We start from the raw sequence: 20,930 nt of genomic DNA, 5'->3' as shown, positions 1-20,930 counted from the left end.
ATTTATTTATTTGTTTGGTTTTTGGCTGTGTTGGGTCTTCGTTGCTGTGCGTGGGTTTTCTCTAGTTGCAGCGAGCGGGGGCTACTCTTCATTGCGGTGCCTGGGCTTCTCATTGTCATGGCTTCTCTTGTTGCAGAACATGAGCTCTAGACACACGAGCTCTAGGCGCGTGGGCTGCAGTAGTTGTGGCACGCGGGCTTCAGTAGTTGTGGCACTCGGGCTCTAGAGCGCAGGCTCAGTAGTTGCGGTGCATGGGCTTAGTTGCTCCACGGCATGTGGGATCTTCCTGGGCCGGGGATCGAACCCGTGTCCCCTGCATTGGCAGGCGGATTCTTAACCACTGCGCCACCAGGGAAGCCCTGAAATGCCTTTTTATTGCTGGTTTAGAGACAACACTTAATGTTTATTGCAGTCCGCTGCCCTTTTTTTCTTTATTTATGTATCTGTTGTTTTAGGGAACTTGTGGCATATGTACAATACATGTACTATATATATATAGCCCAGTTATAACTGGGTTCTATTTTATTTAGTTCAAATGGTGCTCTCAACAGTTCTTGATTCTCCATATTTAACCTTAAATTTCTATTCCAGTGAATCCTTTTGACACACTGATGAGGTTATCATTTTTTTCTAGATGTTTAACCAAGAGTCACAATACATCGGGATTATATTTTTAAAAATAATAAAGTCCTGTGTAGGCAGTTTTCAAATTCTGTGACTTGTTCTTACAGTCTGTGAAAGGCTTGTGCCCAGGCCTGAGACCTGATGATATCAAGAATTTGACTGTTTTGTACAGTTCTGGGTATCTTGTAGGAGTTCAATAAATACTTGTTGAATCGATTATTTCCAGCAGTGGGATGTTACCAAACGCAGTGCTTCCACCTTCACTTGACCATAATTATGCTCAGTGGCAGGAGCGAGAGGAAAACAGCCACACTGAGCAGCCTCCTTTAATGAAGAAAATCATTCCAGCTCCCAAACCTAAAGGGCCTGGAGAACCAGACTCACCAACTCCTCTGCATCCTCCTACACCGCCAATTTTGAGTAAGACACCAGATGAAGACTTGTTATCCATTTCTCTCTGGGTGCAAATGATTGACTTTGTGACTCTAAAGTTAATGTACTTCCGTATTGGAAAAATTTCCCGGTGATCCTTAAATGTAATAAAATCATTATTTTTGCTTCACTTGGAATGTTAACAGAGAATTGATACAAGTAATGTAAGGGATAGTAAGGTAGCATAACTTTGAACACTTTTTGAACGTGTTGATTTCATAGGCTCTAGGCTATTTAAGCTGAATTGTTTTCTTTTTTCCTGGATATCAGACATAGTATTGCCAATTTTAAGTGTATGTCTTCTGGGTTCCAAGGTACTGATAGGAGTCGAGAAGACAGTCCAGAACTGAACCCACCCCCAGGCATAGAGGATAATAGACAGTGTGCATTGTGTTTGACGTACGGTGACGACAGTGCTAATGTAAGTACCTTGGTGCCTTGGGTCCTGCTTAGTAGACTAGCCAAATGAATATCTGTCACTTAGTTTGTGGCATTTGGGGTTTTTTTCTATAACTGATGTAATTGATTTAAAAGATGAGTTGCCTTAAATTAACATGCTGATATCTTGTAATTTGTATTGGCAGTTCCTCAAAAAAAGATTTTATGAAAGTGAATAAAACAGAAGTTGCACATTAAATAGCTTGTGTTTAATGTAGTTATTAGCAGTGTGGTTAAGGTCCCCAGGTCTGGCAGGTTGCCTGGATTCATTTCTGTGCTTTGCCGCCTACTTGTTGACCTTGGCAAAGAGTTTAACCCCTCTGACCCTCAGTTTCGTTTTTAAAATGAGGATAATAATAATCTTACCTCAGAATGGTTATGAGGATTAAAGGAAATAATGTATGTAAAGCCTTATTTGGATCCTGGCACATAGTAAGCTTACAGTTTTTTTTAAAAAGGTTTTTAATGCAAGCTGAGAGAACTGGCTTTGAAATATGGTTTTAAAGAAGTCAGTGGGCACTTCTATAAACCTAACACATATTGCTTGTTCTTTAATTCTTTATGATTATAAAATACTTCCAGTCTGTGGAAAAGGTAATCGAAAAAGGTGAGAAGTGAAAACAAAGAAACTTTGAATTGTGATTTTCGTGTGCACCCCTAAGTTAAAGAATTAGACTTGATTTACTGAAGTTATCCTGAAGGAGGTAAAGCTAATACCAAGGAAAACCCTATTTGACATTATATTCTTCAAAGAAAAAAGGAAATCTCTTGTTTCATAGGATGCTGGCCGTTTGCTATACATTGGCCAAAACGAATGGACACATGTAAATTGCGCTTTGTGGTCAGCAGAAGTGTTTGAAGATGATGATGGATCACTAAAGAATGTGCATATGGCTGTGATCAGGGGCAAGCAGCTGGTAAGAACCTGTGGGTGAATGTTATGGAAGAGACTCCCTCTCAGTTTCCAGATGTTCTTTCTGGGGCTAAATGCTGCCTCGCTGGTGTTTCTCATAGCTCCTTCAGAATGGTTAGCCAGCAGCAAATGTTGGTGTACACTGTAGGCAGATTGCTATTCTTACCCTTGGAGGATGGGTACAAAAGCAATAGAAAACGAAGTCTTATCTAGTTGGGGAAATAATTCAGATGCCCAAGAAAGGTATTAATTTATTAAGTGATTTAGACAGAATGACCTCAGACGTTCCAGTTGAATCAGCACTCTGAGGCTCCATAGGATACACTCACAAAATACATACACGAAGGGGGGATGTGGACGGTGATTGTCAGCAGCAGCTTAGAGTAATCAGAAAAGCCTACGAAGGAGTAAAGTTTTTAAAGCTATATTTTGACGGGGGGAGAAAATGAAAGATTATCAGGAAGAAACAAAAAATAGCACATGCATAAGAAACATAAGTAAAATGTGCGGAGAGCACAAATAAAAAAGTCTTCCCTGGAGAGGAGCCCAGACTGTGACTGTGACAGAATGAGCTAGTAACATATAGCCTAGTTGAAGGAAATCTTTGAATCACATAAGTTCATCAGTTAGGCCTAGTAATTAAGAACCGTTATGTCTCTGACTAGTATAATCTTTCCAGAACTGAGTTCTTTGGGATATAATAGCTTTCTACCAAGATGATGTTTTTAACATCGATCTTCAAAGTTTCATCTTCTCTAAATCAGTCGTGCATCCTAGAAAAAACTGTTTTGATTCAAGTTCTAAATCAAATTGTAATATTTAAATTTAATAATCATAGGCCGCATGGGCCATAGGAAAGAAAGGATTTGTAGAGGAGGCTTTATGGCTCATATCACTTCTCTGTAATTCAGCAGATTACCAATAGCAAAATGAATTGTGGGAAACCCGGAATGGGGTGACTCTCTAGGGGGGATGGAAAATGGCTAAAACTTCTGAAAGTCTGACTTGGACTCTGTTCTTTCTGGGTTGTTAGAGATGTGAATTCTGCCAAAAGCCAGGAGCCACTGTGGGTTGCTGCCTCACATCCTGCACCAGCAACTATCATTTCATGTGTTCCCGCGCCAAGAACTGTGTGTTTCTGGATGATAAAAAAGTATATTGCCAACGACATCGGGATTTGATCAAAGGCGAGGTGAGATGGCTTTAGCTGCTTTTTGAATTCTCTAGGAAAAGAGGCTGAAAATAGCAAGATGGTAAACTGTATTTCACCATCCTCCTAGGTGTTCCTAGTAGGTGATTCTAGGTATTCCTAGAATCACCTCCCCTTAGGAGCAATAACAGAGGCACTGCTAGTGAAACAGAAGGGTGATTTTGAGATACGCTCTGCACTTTCCCTCTAAGTCAGTATCGTGAGTATGGTGTGTAAAAGGGATAGCCTAACAGCTGCCCTGGCTTTTCATTTAAGGTGGTTCCTGAGAATGGATTTGAAGTTTTTAGAAGAGTGTTTGTGGACTTTGAAGGAATCAGCTTGAGAAGGAAGTTTCTCAATGGCTTAGAACCAGAAAATATCCACATGATGATTGGTATGACATGGGCCTTGGTTGTTGGGGAAGGCTGGCTGTGTCACTGAGGTACTTTCTAGTCTTCAGTTATAAAGTGGGCCTTCTCATTATTGCCTCTAATCAGCTCTTCTTTTCTTACTTAGGCTCCATGACAATTGACTGCTTAGGGATTCTGAATGATCTCTCTGACTGTGAGGATAAGCTCTTTCCTATTGGATATCAGTAAGTAGCTCTGTAGAGAGAAGACAGCAGCCCCACCCCTTGAGTACCCTGAAGCAGTGAGTAGGTCATTAAATGCAGAGCCATACTTGTTAGTGACTTTTAACTAATTCCTTTTTTTTTTTTTTTTTTTTTTGCTACTTCTCGTAGATTGGGACTAAAGTATCATTTTATGTCAGCTAGATCCAGTTGTAGAAGGAAAGTATTGTTGACGTAATTTCAGAATCATTTCCAAATAAAACCTAGGTAGAAAACACCAGGCCAGTCTCTTAAGATTCCACTAAATTCCATTCACCTCAGTTCAGAAGTCCAGTGTGTTGTCAGGGATCAAACACCTCATGCCTCTGTCCTCATTTTACATTTTACATTTTATAGGTCCTTCTAAAAATAACCCCTACAATAACAATCAAATAGTCCAATAAGAATTCGTAATCTTTCCCGCATGAAACAAATTGTTTAAACTTCTAGCAAACTGACGATATAAATTTAAAATTCGCTTTCTCTCTCTTCCCCTTTGGAGTCTCCCTTTTGTTATATATACTCTGATTTATTCTGCATTTCAATTGTGAAAACACAGTCTCTACTCCACATTTAGCTGGCAGCTCTTAGTGTAAAGAGCTAGGCTCCATCAGCATCCAGCAGATTTGAAGCAGTTCCGTTTCTCTTGTCTCATGGGGCTTTTCTCCCAAAGGAAACACGCCAGGTTTGTTCTTTCCTCACTTTGTACACATGGTGGGGCAGTTATCCCTTCCTGAAGGCCAATAACTATTTCTTGTAGTATCAATAGTTAGTATTTTTTTTTTCTTTGCATTTTAGGCTGTTTTACTAATTTTGTCCCCTGCTTACAACACAATAAAAAAGGATTTGATGCTGTTTTCTGAGAGGCCAGGAAAAACCAAAGACTTCAAAAAACTTGGAAGACCCTAACCAGGAGACCCTCTAATAAGAATCCATGAAATAAAGCTAAATTTTGTAAATCAAGGAGGCCAGGGAACCTAGGCTGAGAAGAGGTTTTGACAAATGTCAGTCTCTACTTCTGTCCTCGCACTCACGGTGATCGTTACCATCTGCGTGCAGGTGTTCTCGGGTGTACTGGAGCACCACGGATGCTCGCAAACGCTGCGTGTACACGTGCAAGATAGTGGAATGCCGTCCTCCGGTTGTAGAGCCAGACATCAACAGCACTGTTGAACATGATGAAAACAGGACCATCGCTCACAGTCCAACATCTTTTGCAGGTTAGCCTTTAATCAAGATGGGACTTGAATTCGATTTGGGGGAATATTGCGATTGACGGGTGGGAAAAAGGCATTGCTTTGGGAGGTCACATTTGCTTCTGTTTTGGTACTTACCTGACAGCTGGCTTTTTCTTGGTTCATTTGTTTGATATCTTAATTAAACTTTTTTAGTAAGAGTTTTTATTTCCTGCCACAGAAATTTCACCTAAAGAAAGTCAAAACACAGCTGAAATTGTAAGTCCTCCATCACCAGATCGACCTCCTCATTCACAAACCTCTGGTTCCTGTTTCTATCACGTCATCTCAAAGGTCCCTAGGATTCGAACACCCAGCTATTCTCCAACACAGAGATCCCCTGGCTGTCGGCCACTGCCTTCTGCAGGTAAAAGACTTCACTGACCTACCCGACCCAAGGAGGTCAGCTCAAAGATTAGTTTGTAACGCTGTCAGGCACCTTTATCGTGGTGACTTCTGCCAATGGAAAATGTTGATTTTTCCGTTAGCTGTAAACATATCTAGCTAAGTCATTGAAACCAGTGGTACGGCACACGTGTCCGATCTGTAATGGACTTTATTACTTTCTCTCTCGTTTAGGAAGCCCTACCCCAACCACTCATGAGATAGTCACAGTGGGTGACCCTTTACTCTCCTCTGGACTTCGAAGCATTGGCTCCAGGCGTCACAGTACTTCTTCCTTGTCACCGCAGCGGTCTAAACTCCGGATAATGTCTCCAATGAGAACTGGGAGCACTTACTCCAGGAACAGTGTTTCCTCAGTCGCCACCGTAGGGACCGCCGCAGATCTCGAGTCAAGTGCCAAAGCGGTTGATCATGTCTTAGGGCCGCTGAATTCTAACACTAATTTAGGGCAGAACACTCCCACCTCTTCACATCTGCAAAGGACGGTAGTTACTATGGGCACTAAAACCAGTCACTTCGATGGCTCTTCATCTTCAGAAATGAAGCATTCCAGCGCTTCAGACTCAACATCCAAGAGCTCCTCTTCGAAGGGAGAGAAGACCAAAATGCCGAGTTCCAAGAACTCAGAGGGATCGGCACATAATGTGGCTTACCCTGGCCTTCCGAAACTGGCCCCACAGGTTCATAATGCAACAGCTGGAGAATTAAATGTTAGTAAAACGGGCACTTTTGCTGAACTGTCTTCAGTGCCGTTTTCTTCTAAAGAGGCCCTCCCGTACCCGCCACTCCATTTGAGAGGGCAGAGGAATGATCGAGACCAACAGACAGATTCCACCCAGTCAGCAAACTCCCCTCCCGATGAAGATACTGAAGTCAAAACCTTGAAGCTCTCTGGAGTGAGCAACAGATCGTCCATTATCAACGAACACGTGGGATCCAGCTCCAGAGACAGGAGACAGAAAGGGAAAAAATCTTGTAAAGAAATGTTCAAAGAAAAGCATTCCAGTCAATCTTTTTTGGAACCTGGTCAGGTGGCAACTGGTGAGGAAGGAAACCTAAAGCCAGAGTTCGTTGATGAAGTTTTGCCTCCTGAGTTCATGGGGCAACGACCATGTAATAATGTTTCCTCTGATAAGATTGGGGACAAAGTCCATTCTATTCCAGGAGTCCCCAAAGCTCCATCCATGCAAGTAGAAGGGTCTGCCAAGGAATTACAGACACCCCGGAAACGCACAGTCAAAGTAACACTGACACCTCTAAAAATGGAGGGTGAGAGTCAGTCCAAGAATACCCTAAAAGAAAGTAGTCCTCTTTCCCCTTTGCAGATAGAGTCAGCCTCTCCAACAGAACCGATTTCCACTTCCGAAGGTCCAGGAGATGGTCCAGTCGCCCAAGCAAGCCTCAATAATACCTCATCCCAGGATTCTCAAAGTAATAACTATCAGAATCTTCCAGTACAGGACAGAAACCTAATGCTTCCAGATGGCCCCAAACCTCAGGAGGATGGCTCTTTCAAGAGGAGATATCCCCGTCGCAGCGCCCGGGCACGTTCTAACATGTTCTTTGGGCTCACCCCACTCTATGGAGTAAGGTCCTATGGCGAAGAAGACATTCCGTTTTACAGCAGCTCAACTGGGAAGAAGCGAGGCAAGAGATCCGCTGAAGGACAGGTGGACGGGGCCGATGACTTGAGCACTTCCGACGAAGACGATTTATACTATTACAATTTCACTAGGACAGTGATTTCTTCAGGTGGAGAGGAACGGCTGACACCCCATAATTTATTTCGGGAGGAGGAGCAATGTGATCTTCCAAAGATCTCACAGTTGGATGGTGTTGACGATGGGACAGAGAGTGATACTAGCGTCACAGCCACCACGAGGAAAAGCAGCCAGATTCCAAAAAGAAACAGTAAAGAAAACGGAACAGAGAACTTGAAGATGGATCGGCCTGAAGACACTGGTGAAAAAGAGCATGTCATTAAGAGCTCTGTTGGCCACAAAAATGAGCCAAAGATGGATAACTGCCACTCTGTGAGCAGAGTGAAAACACAGGGACAGGATTCCTTGGAAGCTCAGCTCAGCTCATTGGAGTCAAGCCGCAGGGTCCACACAAGCACCCCCTCAGACAAAAACTTACTGGACACCTATAATACTGAGCTCCTGAAATCGGATTCAGATAATAACAACAGTGATGACTGTGGGAACATCCTGCCCTCAGACATTATGGACTTTGTACTAAAGAATACTCCATCCATGCAGGCTTTGGGTGAGAGCCCAGAGTCCTCTTCGTCGGAACTCCTGAATCTTGGTGAAGGTTTGGGTCTTGACAGTAATCGTGAAAAAGACATGGGTCTTTTCGAAGTGTTTTCTCAGCAGTTGCCGACAACGGAAGCCGTGGACAGCAGTGTTTCTTCCTCCATCTCAGCAGAGGAGCAGTTCGAGTTGCCACTAGAGCTGCCGTCAGACCTCTCTGTCCTGACCACCCGGAGTCCCACTGTCCCGAGCCAGAACCCCAGTAGGCTAGCTGTAATCTCAGACTCAGGGGAGAAGAGAGGAACCATCCCGGAAAAATCTGTGGCCTCCTCTGAAGGTGACTCCTCACTGCTGAGTCCAGGAGTAGATCCCAGCCCTGAAGGCCACATGACTCCTGACCACTTTATCCAAGGTCACATGGATGCAGACCACATCTCCAGCCCTCCTTGTGGTTCGGTGGAGCAAGGTCATGGCAACAACCAGGATTTAACTAGAAATAGTAGCACCCCTGGCCTTCAGGTACCTGTTTCCCCTACCGTTCCTATCCAGAACCAGAAATACGTGCCCAACTCTACCGACAGCCCTGGCCCGTCTCAGATTTCTAACGCCGCTGTCCAGACCACTCCGCCCCACCTGAAACCAGCCACCGAGAAACTCATTGTTGTTAACCAGAACATGCAGCCGCTTTACGTTCTACAGACTCTTCCGAATGGAGTGACCCAAAAAATCCAGCTGACCTCTTCTGTTAGTTCTGCACCCAGTGTGATGGAGACAAATACGTCAGTATTGGGGCCCATGGGAAGTGGTCTCACCCTAACCACAGGACTCAATCCAAGCCTGCCGACTTCCCAGTCTTTATTCCCTCCTGCTAGCAAAGGATTGCTCCCCATGCCTCATCACCAGCACTTACATTCCTTCCCTGCAGCTACTCAGAGTAGCTTCCCACCAAACATCAGCAGTCCTCCTTCAGGCCTACTTATCGGGGTCCAGCCTCCTCCAGATCCCCAGCTTTTGGTTTCAGAAGCCAGCCAGAGGACAGATCTCAGTACCACAGTAGCCACTCCATCCTCTGGACTCAAGAAAAGACCCATATCTCGCCTGCAGACCCGAAAGAATAAAAAACTCGCTCCCTCTAGTACTCCTTCAAACATCGCCCCTTCCGACGTGGTTTCCAACATGACACTGATTAACTTCACACCCTCCCAGCTTCCAAATCATCCCAATCTGTTAGACCTGGGGTCACTTAATACTTCATCTCACCGAACTGTCCCCAACATCATAAAAAGGTCTAAGTCCGGCATCATGTATTTTGAACAGGCGCCCCTGTTACCGCAGAATGTGGGAGGGGCTGCTGCCCCGGCGGCGGGTGCAGCCACCATAAGCCAGGATACCGGCCACCTCACGTCAGGGCCTGTGTCTGGCTTGGCCTCCGGTTCCTCCGTCCTGAACGTTGTATCCATGCAAACTACAACCGCCCCTACAAGTAGTGCGTCCGTTCCAGGACATGTCGCGTTAACCAACCCGAGGTTGCTTGGTAGCCCGGATATTGGCTCCATAAGCAATCTTTTAATCAAAGCCAGCCAGCAGAGCCTGGGGATTCAAGACCAGCCTGTGGCTTTACCGCCAAGTTCAGGAATGTTTCCACAACTGGGGACGTCACAGACTCCCTCTACTGCTGCAATGACGGCAGCGTCCAGCATCTGTGTGCGCCCCTCGAGTCAGACTGCGGGTGTAACAGCTGCTTCGCCTTCAGGGGAGGCAGAAGAACACTATCAGCTCCAGCACGTGAGCCAGCTCCTCGCCAGCAAAACTGGGATTCTCTCTTCCCAGCGGGATCTTGATTCCGCTCCAGGGACCCAGGGCTCCAACTTTACCCAGACGGTAGATGCTCCTAATAGCATGGGGCTGGAGCAGAATAAGGCTTTATCCTCAGCTATGCAAGCCAGCTCCACCTCTCCTGGGGGCTCTCCGTCCTCTGGACAGCAGTCAGCAAGTCCCTCAGTGCCGGGGCCCGTGAAACCCAAACCAAAAATCAAACGGATTCAGCTGCCCTTGGACAAAGGGAGTGGCAAGAAGCACAAAGTTTCCCACTTGCGGACCAGTTCTTCTGAAGCACACATTCCAGACCAAGAAGCCAACACGACACCCCTGACCTCAGTCACAGGGTGAGAGATGCAGACCTTGGCTCTGCTGGGTCTGAGGGGTTTCATGCTCTGGATCAGAGGCTGTTGAAGTGGTCTTCTGGGAGGGACACACCTCTGCCCAAGTTGTATTACTTGGGTTTTCTGGGCTTTGACTTTGATTTTTTTTTTTTTTTTTTTTTCCTCACGGTGGTGATTTATAGAGTAAAATTTAGTTCCATCCGCGGGCAGTTGGTCCCCTGGATAGAACCACATCTTTAATTGCTCTTTGCTCTGATTTGGAACAGTGCTGCTGTTTGCTCCTGTTTCTTTTTTGCTGAGGCTTAGTTAGGATACTAAGGGATGATTATTGCTGTCTGGAGGGCAAAACCACCTGTTGTAGATCCTCATGGTGTCCTTTTCTGAAACATTGTCATTAAAATATACATAAAGTACACAAAGTGAACTTTTACCTAGGTATGCGTCCACGTAGCTGCCATTCAGATCCTAACATAAAATATTTCTAGTGTTCCAGAAGGCTCCTGGTGCCCTCTCTTAGTCAGTACCCCCGCAAGGTAAGCACTGTCTAACCCGTATCACCACAGGTTAGTTTTCTCAGCCCATAAATTTTATCAGATCCTGTTAGAGTCGTTTCTTTAGACTGACCTCCATGTTGGATACATATTTACTGTCGTTTTTCTTGAAAAGATACAAACGATTCTGTTCCAGGACTCCAGGAGCAGAGGCAGAGCAGCAGGACATAGCTAACGTGGAACAGTCGCCACAGAAAGAGCGTGGGCAGCCTGCAGGGTAGGTGTAAAGCTTAGTTCCCTGAGATGAAGCACTCAGTTCTGTCCACCTCATTTAGAAAATAGTCCTTCCTGATTTGTGTTGATTTTTTATTTATTTATTTATTTTTGCCAAAGTTTTTTTAATGGAATTAATACATGCTTGTAAAGGAAAAAAAACCCCACAGAATTATTTAAATAATGGGTAATGGTTCCATGTTCATCCTGCCTACTCTGTTCCAAATTTATTGCCTAGAGGTAATCGTTGCTCGTAATTTGTTTTCATTCATACCGACATTTCTGTGCATACAGATATGCACGGTGTACATTTGAATACGTAGATACCTTTTTTACATAAAATAATGCCGTACATACTGGTCTATACTTGTTTTTTTTCAGCTACTGTATTGTGCACATATCTCTATGCCACTTCATTTTTTAATGGCTGCCTCCAGTTCTGTTGTGTAGATCTACAGTAATTTATGTAACTAGTTCCCTCTTGATCTGCATCTGGATTGTTTGCAGGTTTTATTTAATTGTAAAAAGTGAAAATAGGTATGGTTTACTGGTTCATCGTGCAGGCTGCTTTTGTTTTTAATTAAACCAGCTAACTCACTTAAGGAACTCCAGAACTGCTTCTAACAAGCGTCCTTTTATTTTTTTCTAACAGTTAAGGGTATGAGAAGAATTTTAAGGACACAGTCTACAACTCCAAAAGCAGAAACTTCATGTCAAATGTTTGGGAGAGAATCTCACAAAAGATAGTTGATGTTATGTATCGTACAGTAGTGTGGTGGTGTGTTCATTCAACAGGTTGTTCACAAAGCATCCTGTGGTTCATGTCTAGTGGTTGTTTTGTATAACTGATACAGCTGTATGGTAGATTGTGGACAGTTTTTATCTTTGAATTGAAGAACTAGCTGGTGTTACATCTCACATTTGGTTTTCTTTTCGTGTAGGCAAGTGGCTGTTCTTCCTGAGATTCAGACAACACAGAATCCAGCAGATGAACAAGAAAATTCAGGTGTGTGGGTGGGTAACAGGTTAGATGGGTAACGGGTTAGAATCAGAATTTCAAAGCCAGAAGTACTGTAAAAGTCACCTTCTCTACCTACTGATTTTCTAGATTAAAAAAAAAAAAAAAGTCAAAGCGCTAAAGATGTTAAGTGATTGGCCAAAGGACACAAAACTAAAACCTATAAATACTCTTCTGCTCTGTTTGCTGTAACAGCAGTGTGACTTAAATAGCTCACAATAAGCTGCCTTCATCCTTTAGTTGTCACTAGTGAAGACCAAGAACCATTTTTATTATATAATATAGCCAGATTTAGGTTATGACGCCAGATACATCTCCATAGCACTTCTGTCCTGATGAATTTCATCAGTAAACAACTAGTCACTTCAAGACTAGAGAGCTCTGGATATAAGACTTTGTCCTTTTCCGTTGAGGGGATTCCCAGAAGAAAACCAGGCAGAGAAAATGCTTAGCCATACGACTTGGGATGCAACCACATTCTGCTGAGTTGCTGATTCCTGGAGAGGATTGATGCATCTCTCTGCAAGAAGGCAGTGTGAGGGGTGGTGGCTGAGAGTATAGACTCTGCAGTCAGACAGGTTGAAATCCCAGCTTTACCACTTACTGGCTGTATGAACATGGGCTGCTTAACCTCTCTCTGCCTCAGTTTTCTCACCTTTAAAATCTAGATCATTTCTCACCTACCTCATTGGATTGTTGTGAGGTTTATCTGAGTTAATACAGGAAGTTCCTAGAAGAGTGCCTCATATGTAGTGTTTCATACATGTTAACCATTGTCATTTTTTAGCTTTGACGCTGTTGAGGGCAATTACTTATTGAAAAACTGTCAGATTGTCATACCAGAAACTACCAGAGAGACAGCATAACTTCACATAAAAAAAAAAAAAAAATTCTAGTTTTGGTCACTTCCCAGCTATAACCTCAGGCAAGCTGCTCCACCTCTTTGAACCTCAGGTTTGTTATCTGTAAATGGGAGTAATAAAACCAGCTGTGTAATGTTGTTAGGCTTGGAGATAACGTGCATAAAGTACTCAGTAAGTGTTTGCTATGGCATCCACTTTGGTCCCTATCTATTTTCTCCCTCACAGAACCTAAAACAGCGGAAGAAGAAGAAAGTAATTTCAGCTCTCCACTTATGCTTTGGCTCCAGCAAGAACAGAAGCGGAAGGAAAGCATTGCTGAGAAAAAGCCCAAAAAAGGACTTGTTTTTGAAATTTCAAGTGACGATGGCTTTCAGATCTGTGCAGAAAGTATCGAAGGTGAGTGGATTAAATTAGGCCAGCCCAACAGCACAGGCTCTGTTCAGCTAGGGCTGCAGTAGTACCATTTGTGTGAGCAGCTCCATATGAGATAGATTGAATTGGAGACACTAGAAGGCAAGAGGCCACTAGTGAGAGTATTGGTGCAGTAGAGGTGTCAGGTAATAAAGCCCACTTCCAGTAGGAGAAGAAAGGAAAGGAGAGAAGAACAGACACATTCATGACTGCTTGGATATAGAGGGTAGAGAGAGAGGACTCAGAGATGCCTCTGAAGATTCCGGCCTGGGTGACTGAAAAAAAAAAAAAAAGATATGTAAGGAGAACAAAAAAATAACTAGTTTGAATGTACACATTCTGCATTAGATGTATTGAGTGTGGAGTGTGGGAATAAATCCAACAGATAGGAAGAGATCGTAGACTCTTAGGATAGAGCTGGAAGGGACTGTAAAGGTTTTCTAGTTACACCCCTCAACTGTAAGGAACTGAGAGGTTGTGATCTCCTTCCCCCAGTCCTGGTTAACCGTTAGTGCTGGTATTGTTTTGGTTAGCAGTACAGGGAGTAGAGTTAATACCACACATTCAAGTTTGGGACCAGGACTACCTCAGGGGAAGTGAGTGCGTTGAGGATGCAGGGGTCATTTTCAGAAGGTGGGAACCTCCTCACCACTTCTGTATCCTTTGTAACAGAAAGGAGCGCTGTTGGGTGGGGCACCTTCCCAGCTGCTTTCTTATTCACTGAACTGATTTAAACTAAGAAAACGACAAAAAGCTGTTCTAGCAGGGGATGTTTTCACATCATTGGCGTTAAGAGATGTTTGACTGAACTATCTTATTTCCTCACAGATGCCTGGAAGTCATTGACAGACAAAGTCCAGGAGGCTCGGTCAAACGCCCGCCTAAAGCAGCTTTCATTTGCAGGTAATGCTGCAGCAGTCATTTTACTCCTGTCTCATTATCCTCTGGTAACTTGTGGGTCTAAGCTACAGGGTTGATTTCACCAAAAAAAAAAAAAAAAAAAAAAATCAACCCTCTTTTTTTAAAAAAAATCATTTTTCACAGCTTTATTGAGATATAAACCTTATACTACACAGTTTACCCATTTAAAGCATACAAATCGATGGCTCTTAGTGTATTCACAGAGTTGTGTAAACCATCACTACTGTGTAATTGCAGAACATTTTCATCATCCCTAAAAGAAGCCCCGTACCCATTAGCAGTCATTCCTCAGCCCCAGCCCCTGGCAGCCACTAATCTACTCTCTGTCTCTCTGGATGTACCTCTTCTGTACATTTCCTACAGAAATGAATCATATAATACGTGGCCTTTTGTGACTGGCTTGTTTCATTTAACATGATGCTTTCAAGATTTCTTTCTACTGTAACATTGTCTCAGTATTCCATTTGTTTTTTTCTTTTACAGATGAATATTTTTTATTGTGGTAAAATACACATAACATAAAAGTTACCGTCTTAATTTTTCTTTTATTTTTTTTTAACGTCTTTATTGGAGTATAATTGCTTTACAATGTGTGTTAGTTTCTGCTGTACAACAGAGTGAATCAGCTATACATATACATACATCCCCATATCTCATCTTAACTATTTTTAAGTATACAGTTCTGTGGTGTTAAATACATCCACCTTGTTGTGCAGCCATCACCACCATCCATCCCCGTAACTTTTCATCTTGTAAAACTGAAACTCTATATCCATTAAACAATGACTCCCCATCCTCCTCTTCCCCAGCTTCTGGTAACCACCATTATTCTTTCTGTCTTTTAACTATTTTAAGTACCTCATATAAGTGGAATCATACAGTGTTTGTCCTCTTGTGACTGGCTGAGTACACTCAGCATAATGTCCTCAACGTGCATCCTTGCTGTAGCATGTTGCAGAACTTACTTCCTTTTTCAAGCTGAATAATATTCCATTGTATGTATGTATCACATTTACTTTTATCAATTGATCCATCTGTGGGCACTTGGATTGCTTCCACATTTTTGTTGTTTTGAATAATTCTGCTGTGAACATGGGTGTACAGAGATCTCTTTAAGACTTTGCTTTCAATTCTTTTGGGTATATACCCAGAAGTGGAATTGCTGGATCACATGGTGATGCGATCTTTAATTTTTTGAGAAACCATCATACTGTTTTCTGCAGTGGCTGTACCATTTTACGTTCCCACCAATGGTACACAAGAATTCCGATTTCTCCTCATCCTCACCAGTACTTGTTTTTGTTTTCTGTACATTTCCCTAATGACTTGAGATGTCGAGCATCTTTTCATGTGCTTATTGGCCATTTATATGTCTTCTTTAGAGAAATGTTTATTCAAGTCCTTTGTCTATATTTTCATCAGGTTGTTTGTTTTTTTGTTGTTGAGTTTTAGAAGTTCTATGTATTCTGGATATTAATCCCTTATCAGATGTATGATTTGCAAATATTTTCTCCTATTCTGTGGGCTGCCTCCTTTTTAACTCTGGATAGTGTCTTTTTTGTTTTTTGTTTTTTTTAGATTGGTGAGGGAGATATTTGGGGGGCAGAAAAATATGGCTCGTAGGTCCTGCTCTGTCCAACTGTGGCAGTCATTGGGTGAACTATAATTAAATTTGTACATGGCCTCTCCCAGGAGTCACTCTGAAATGATTACTGATAATGTGTGTAAGATTCTGCTCCTAGAGGAAACCAGCATCCCGAGCTCAGTGGTCTCAGTCTCAAATTGAGTAGCTCAGCCCTTTTCGCCAACGGCACAAAGATTGCTTTCATTTATCCATGTCTTTTGCTGCCACATGGAATGGTGGTTAGAAACCATGAACTCTGGAGACAGAAACTGAGTTCAAGTCCCATTTCTGCACTTTTGCTATCAACATTATTTCAGGTGCAAGCTAATTTACTTCTTCAAGGCTTAGTCTCCTTAAGTGGGAATATTAATGCAACCTTCAAAATTTGTCGTGAGAATTAATTAAAATAATGAACCTGGGAATTCCCTGGCGGTCCAGTGGTTAGGACTCTGTGTTCTTACTGCCGAGGGCCCAGGTTCAGTCCCTCGTCAGGGAAGCCGTGCGGTGCAGCCAAAAATAAAAAAATAAAAGTAATGAACCTGACATGATTTATTTAAGTACCCTAATATGCCAAATTAAGATCATTATCCTGACTGAAGGGATTTGAGATAGAATTCAGAGAAATCACTGAATACTAGCTTTTTTTAATAGTATCTTTTGATGCACAACATTTTTTAATCATCATGAAGTCCAATTTGTCTGTTTTTTCTTTTGTTACCTGTGCCTTTGATGTCATATCCAAGAAAGCATTGCTAAATTCAGTGTCATGAAGATTTTGTCCTATGTTTTCTTCTAAGAGTTTTATAGTTTTAGGTCTTACGTTTAGGTCCTTGACCCATTTTGAGTTAATTTTTATATATGGTATTAGGTAAGGGTCCAAGGGTTCTGGTGACATTAAAGCTGAGACCTGGGCTTCCCTGGTGGTGCAGTGGTTAAGAATCTGCCTGCCAACGCAGAGGACACGGGTTTGAGCCCTGGTCCGGGAAGATCCCACATGCTGCGGAGCAGCTAAGCCCGTGCACCACAACTGCTGAGCCTGCGCTCTAGAGCCCGCGAGCCACAACTACTGAGCCCGCATGCCACAACTACTTAGCCTGTGCACTAAAGCCCGCGAGCCACAACTACTGAAGCCCATGCGCCTAGAGCCCGTGCTTCACAACAAGAGAAGCCACCACAATGAGGAGCCCGCGCACCGCAACGAAGAGTAGCCCCCGCTCACCGCAACTAGAGAAAGCCCACGTGCAGCAACAAAGACCCAACTAAGCCAAAAATAAATAAATAAATAAATAAATTTATTTAAAAAAAAAAAAATCTGAGACCTTTCTGTCTCGGGTACCTTCCTGTCTTGTTCACCTTTGTTTTCCCAAGATTCTGTCTGGCACAGTGGAGAGATGGAAAGAATGCGGGAGATACAGTAGGTGCTCAGTAAATATTTGTTGGATGAACAAGTGAATGGCCCACACGAGAATAGATTGTTCCCTGTTGTACTTTATACTACACCTTTATCTGGTTGCTTTCACATTGCGAGGTCTGTGTTCATATCTGCCTCCCTCTGCCAAGGGCTCCTTGAGAACAGGGGCCATGTGCAACTCATCTTTCTTTTCCCATTATTGACACAGTGTCCAATCTCATTGTAAGCCCTCCAGTGAAGGTTGGACACTAGAGTTGAACACTCAGCCTAAACATTAAAATGAATTTTGTGAAAATACACTTAAGTATGCTTTTTAATGGCTTTTTCTACCTAGGAATCCACAGCAATCTAAAACTCCTAGGAAGAAATTCTTAGGGAAAATCAGTGTTGTATAGAAAAAAAAAAAAAAGTTTGCCATTGTCTTATATGACTTCAAGCTCTTATGTTGTCGACTTGTGTTTAATACTTTTATAGGTTGAGTTCTAATCAGAACAACGATTGTGATCATAAGAATGTTGCTTATCTGGAGACTTAATTTTCTGCTTGCCACTAAAACCAAATTATATCCCTTAGAGATTCTCGTAAGTGAAGTGGAAATTAGGCACCTGATAATAACTTGCCCCTCTTTTAAAAAATTATACAAGATGTAGAATTTTAAAATTTGGAGAAGCTAATCACCACAATAACAAATTGGTGGACGGGGTCCCACCTCCTAGAAGTAATTGTTAACATTTAAACATGGATATCCTTCCAGACATAGCATATGGCCCCCAGATTACACTGGGGTTACATCTCTATAAATATGCTTTATAACACAAACTGTGTGTCTGTTGGAATTCCATGTGTGATCCTAACACAGTTATGCCTATGAAATAATATCTTGTCCACAATAGATGCCATTATTATTTTGGTATCTATTAATACCAAAAACAGTAATTGTAAATGATATACTATTTATTTAACTAGCTATTTGCTAGTGTTAAAAAGAGGTATGGCAATTATTACTATGTCCCATCCTTTAAGGAAAGAAGCCAATCATTTTATTTTATTATTATTATTTTTAATATTTATTTATTTATTTGGTTGCGCCGGGTCTTAGTCACAGCATGTGGGCTCCTTAGTTGTGGCATGCAAACTTTTAGTTGTGGCATGCATGTTGGACTAGTTCCCTGACCAGGGATTGAAGCCGGGTCCCCTGCATTGGGAGCACAGAGTCTTAACCACTGCACCACCAGGGAAGTCCTGAAGCCAACCATTTTAGAAAGCCTTTCACCATCTGTGCCAGCAGACTTACATAAATTTTTTTTTTAAATAAAAAGAAATAAGAAATGCTCATTAATGGAATAAGACTAAGTGAGTAAAACAAAGTGGCTATTGAGTGTATTTCTCCATAAGTTCACTGTAACAGCACGGAAGAGAGTTCTCTGTTAGGGGTTCACTAACATTCCTTATAAATTTTAGTGAGGTGCCTGTGTGCATGTGAGCTGATTACTCCATTACCTGTAAACAAAAATGGGATCATAGTTAGAGTTGTACAGACCAAGGTTCAAATTCTGTCACACTAGCTATGTGACCTCGGGTGTGAGCCTAGGTTTACTTACCTTGAGATGAAGCTAGCATTTCCTGCCTGGTGTGGTCATTATGCCATGAAACGAAATAACACATATAGCATTTCTGTGTACACAGAGAACATAGAAAATAGTCCATAGTTTGGTGGCATGCTTTTTTCACTTAATCTATCATGAGTGTTTTCCATATGGATGGATCTGTATCCGCATCATCTTAATGGCTATCTAATGTTGATTTCTAGCTTGTCTTTAGTATAATTCACCCTTGAGCAGCCTCTGGCTGAGTTATTCCCTAGCTTAGGCATTTCTGTGGTTGTATGCAGCTTCCTATTGGCTGGGCTCCTCACTACCCGGGTGCCTTTGACCCTGCAGGTGTGAACGGTTTGAGGATGCTGGGGATTCTCCACGATGCAGTTGTGTTCCTGATTGAGCAACTGTCTGGTGCCAAGCACTGTAGGAATTACAAATTCCGTTTCCACAAACCAGAGGAGGCCAATGAACCTCCACTGAACCCTCATGGCTCGGCCAGGGCTGAAGTCCACCTGAGGCAAGTTCTCTTCCTTTCCATAAGCAGTTTGAGGTCTTGATTTTATGATCTAATGATATAATTATTTTCCCACTTAACCTTTGAGATTTCCAGTGTTAACACTGTCCTTCACTGGTTCTATTAAAGAATTTCTCTAAGTATATTTTCATCTTTTGGCTCCAGGAAGTCAGCATTTGACATGTTTAACTTCCTGGCTTCTAAACACCGGCAGCCTCCTGAATACAACCCCAATGATGAGGAAGAGGAGGAGGTACAGCTGAAGTCAGCTCGGTAAGTCTGGAGTAGAGAGCGGTCATAAATACTCTTTACGAATGAAATAATGCCATTTGCGGCAACATGGAAGGATCTAGAGATTATCATACTAAATGAAGTGAGTCAGAGAGAGACAAATACCATATGATGTCACTTATATGTGGAATCAAAAATATGATACAAATGAACTTATTTACAAAACAGAAACAGACTCACAGACACAGAAAACAAACTTTGGTTACCAAAGGGGAAAGGTGGTAGGGATAAATTAGGAGTTTGGGATTAGCAGCTACAAACTACTGTATATAAAATAGGTAAACAACAAGGTGCTACTGTATAGCACAGGGAACCATGTTCAATATCCTGTAATAAACCATAAAGGAAAAGAATGTGAAAAAGAATATATGTATAACTGAATCACTTTGCTATACACCAGAAACTAACACAACATTGTAAATCAACTATACTTCAATAAAAAATTTAAAAATAAAATAAAAAAAGAAATACTCTTTGCTTCCCTCTGTTGCAGTTTTGCTTAGATCACAATTTCCCAGATAACATTTAAGAAGACTGAAATAGAGTTTGTGTTGAAGTAACAGTAGCTGGCTGGCAAAGAGAGGGGAATGTGTCACAGAGGAGAAATTCAAATAACTATAAGATGTATATTTTATTTTCTTTAACTGTAGTATACTCTGTCAGCTTTGCATGTACCACCACAGACTTCATATATAACACTATATTTTAGGCCTGATTTTATAAGGCCTTTGTTATGCTTGGGATTGAACACACAGAATAGTGTAGTCATATGCTCTAGGAACCTTTGATCCAAGACTCAAAACTGATGATTTCCTGAAGAGAATTCATTAATAACGAACCGTCTCTCTTTAGGAGGGCAACTAGTATGGATCTGCCAATGCCCATGCGTTTCCGGCACTTAAAAAAGACTTCTAAGGAGGCAGTTGGTGTCTACAGGTATGGCTAAAATTGTAGAAAGAATTATAGAAAACTAATGAAGTTTTCCAAAATCAAAGTGGATCAAATGCTGGAGTGACCTCCTTCATTCAGTAAGTGAGGTTTTTATCAATATTACTAATTGAACCTGATGTCCTGGGATCCTGCAACTCCTTGTGTTGAACGAGGAATTTAATACAGTAAGCTTTAAAGTATTGCTACTTCTGGTGGGCTTTGGAACGGAGAAATCTTTAATCCTTGGCTGTTTGTTAGAGTGATTAATATACTCAAATCAGGTGGGTCCAGATTCTTTCCAAGTCTCTGTCTCTCCTGGGGA

The 20,930-nt window shown here is 42.2% G+C and overlaps 1 protein-coding gene across 14 annotated transcripts in view; it reads left to right on the top strand.

Moving 5' to 3' along the window:
* KMT2A (lysine methyltransferase 2A) overlaps positions 1 to 20,930 on the top strand; it is a 74,520-nt gene that overhangs the window by 47,626 nt on the left and 5,964 nt on the right. For 6 of the 14 annotated variants that reach the window (XM_082410979.1, XM_082410972.1, XM_082410984.1 and 3 more), the window contains 16 exons: positions 851 to 1,044; positions 1,371 to 1,477; positions 2,274 to 2,411; positions 3,441 to 3,599; positions 3,873 to 3,990; positions 4,113 to 4,191; positions 5,266 to 5,426; positions 5,623 to 5,808; positions 6,021 to 10,266; positions 10,930 to 11,031; positions 11,969 to 12,033; positions 13,134 to 13,304; positions 14,148 to 14,222; positions 19,216 to 19,390; positions 19,553 to 19,660; positions 20,531 to 20,614. In XM_082410979.1, the coding sequence (XP_082267105.1) occupies positions 851 to 1,044; positions 1,371 to 1,477; positions 2,274 to 2,411; positions 3,441 to 3,599; positions 3,873 to 3,990; positions 4,113 to 4,191; positions 5,266 to 5,426; positions 5,623 to 5,808; positions 6,021 to 10,266; positions 10,930 to 11,031; positions 11,969 to 12,033; positions 13,134 to 13,304; positions 14,148 to 14,222; positions 19,216 to 19,390; positions 19,553 to 19,660; positions 20,531 to 20,614 (6,168 nt within the window). Of the gene's footprint in view, positions 1 to 850; positions 1,045 to 1,370; positions 1,478 to 2,273; positions 2,412 to 3,440; positions 3,600 to 3,872; positions 3,991 to 4,112; positions 4,192 to 5,265; positions 5,427 to 5,622; positions 5,809 to 6,020; positions 10,267 to 10,929; positions 11,032 to 11,968; positions 12,034 to 13,133; positions 13,305 to 14,147; positions 14,223 to 19,215; positions 19,395 to 19,552; positions 19,661 to 20,530; positions 20,615 to 20,930 lie in introns of all 14 variants that reach the window. The other 8 variants (XM_082410981.1, XM_082410974.1, XM_082410973.1 and 5 more) reach the window with 4 other exon arrangements.

The sequence above is a fragment of the Balaenoptera physalus genome (genome assembly GCF_965194825.1).
Source record: "Balaenoptera physalus genome assembly, chromosome: 10".
Taxonomy (NCBI): Eukaryota; Metazoa; Chordata; class Mammalia; order Artiodactyla; family Balaenopteridae; genus Balaenoptera; species Balaenoptera physalus.
This window is presented reverse-complemented; position numbering and strand designations above follow the sequence as displayed.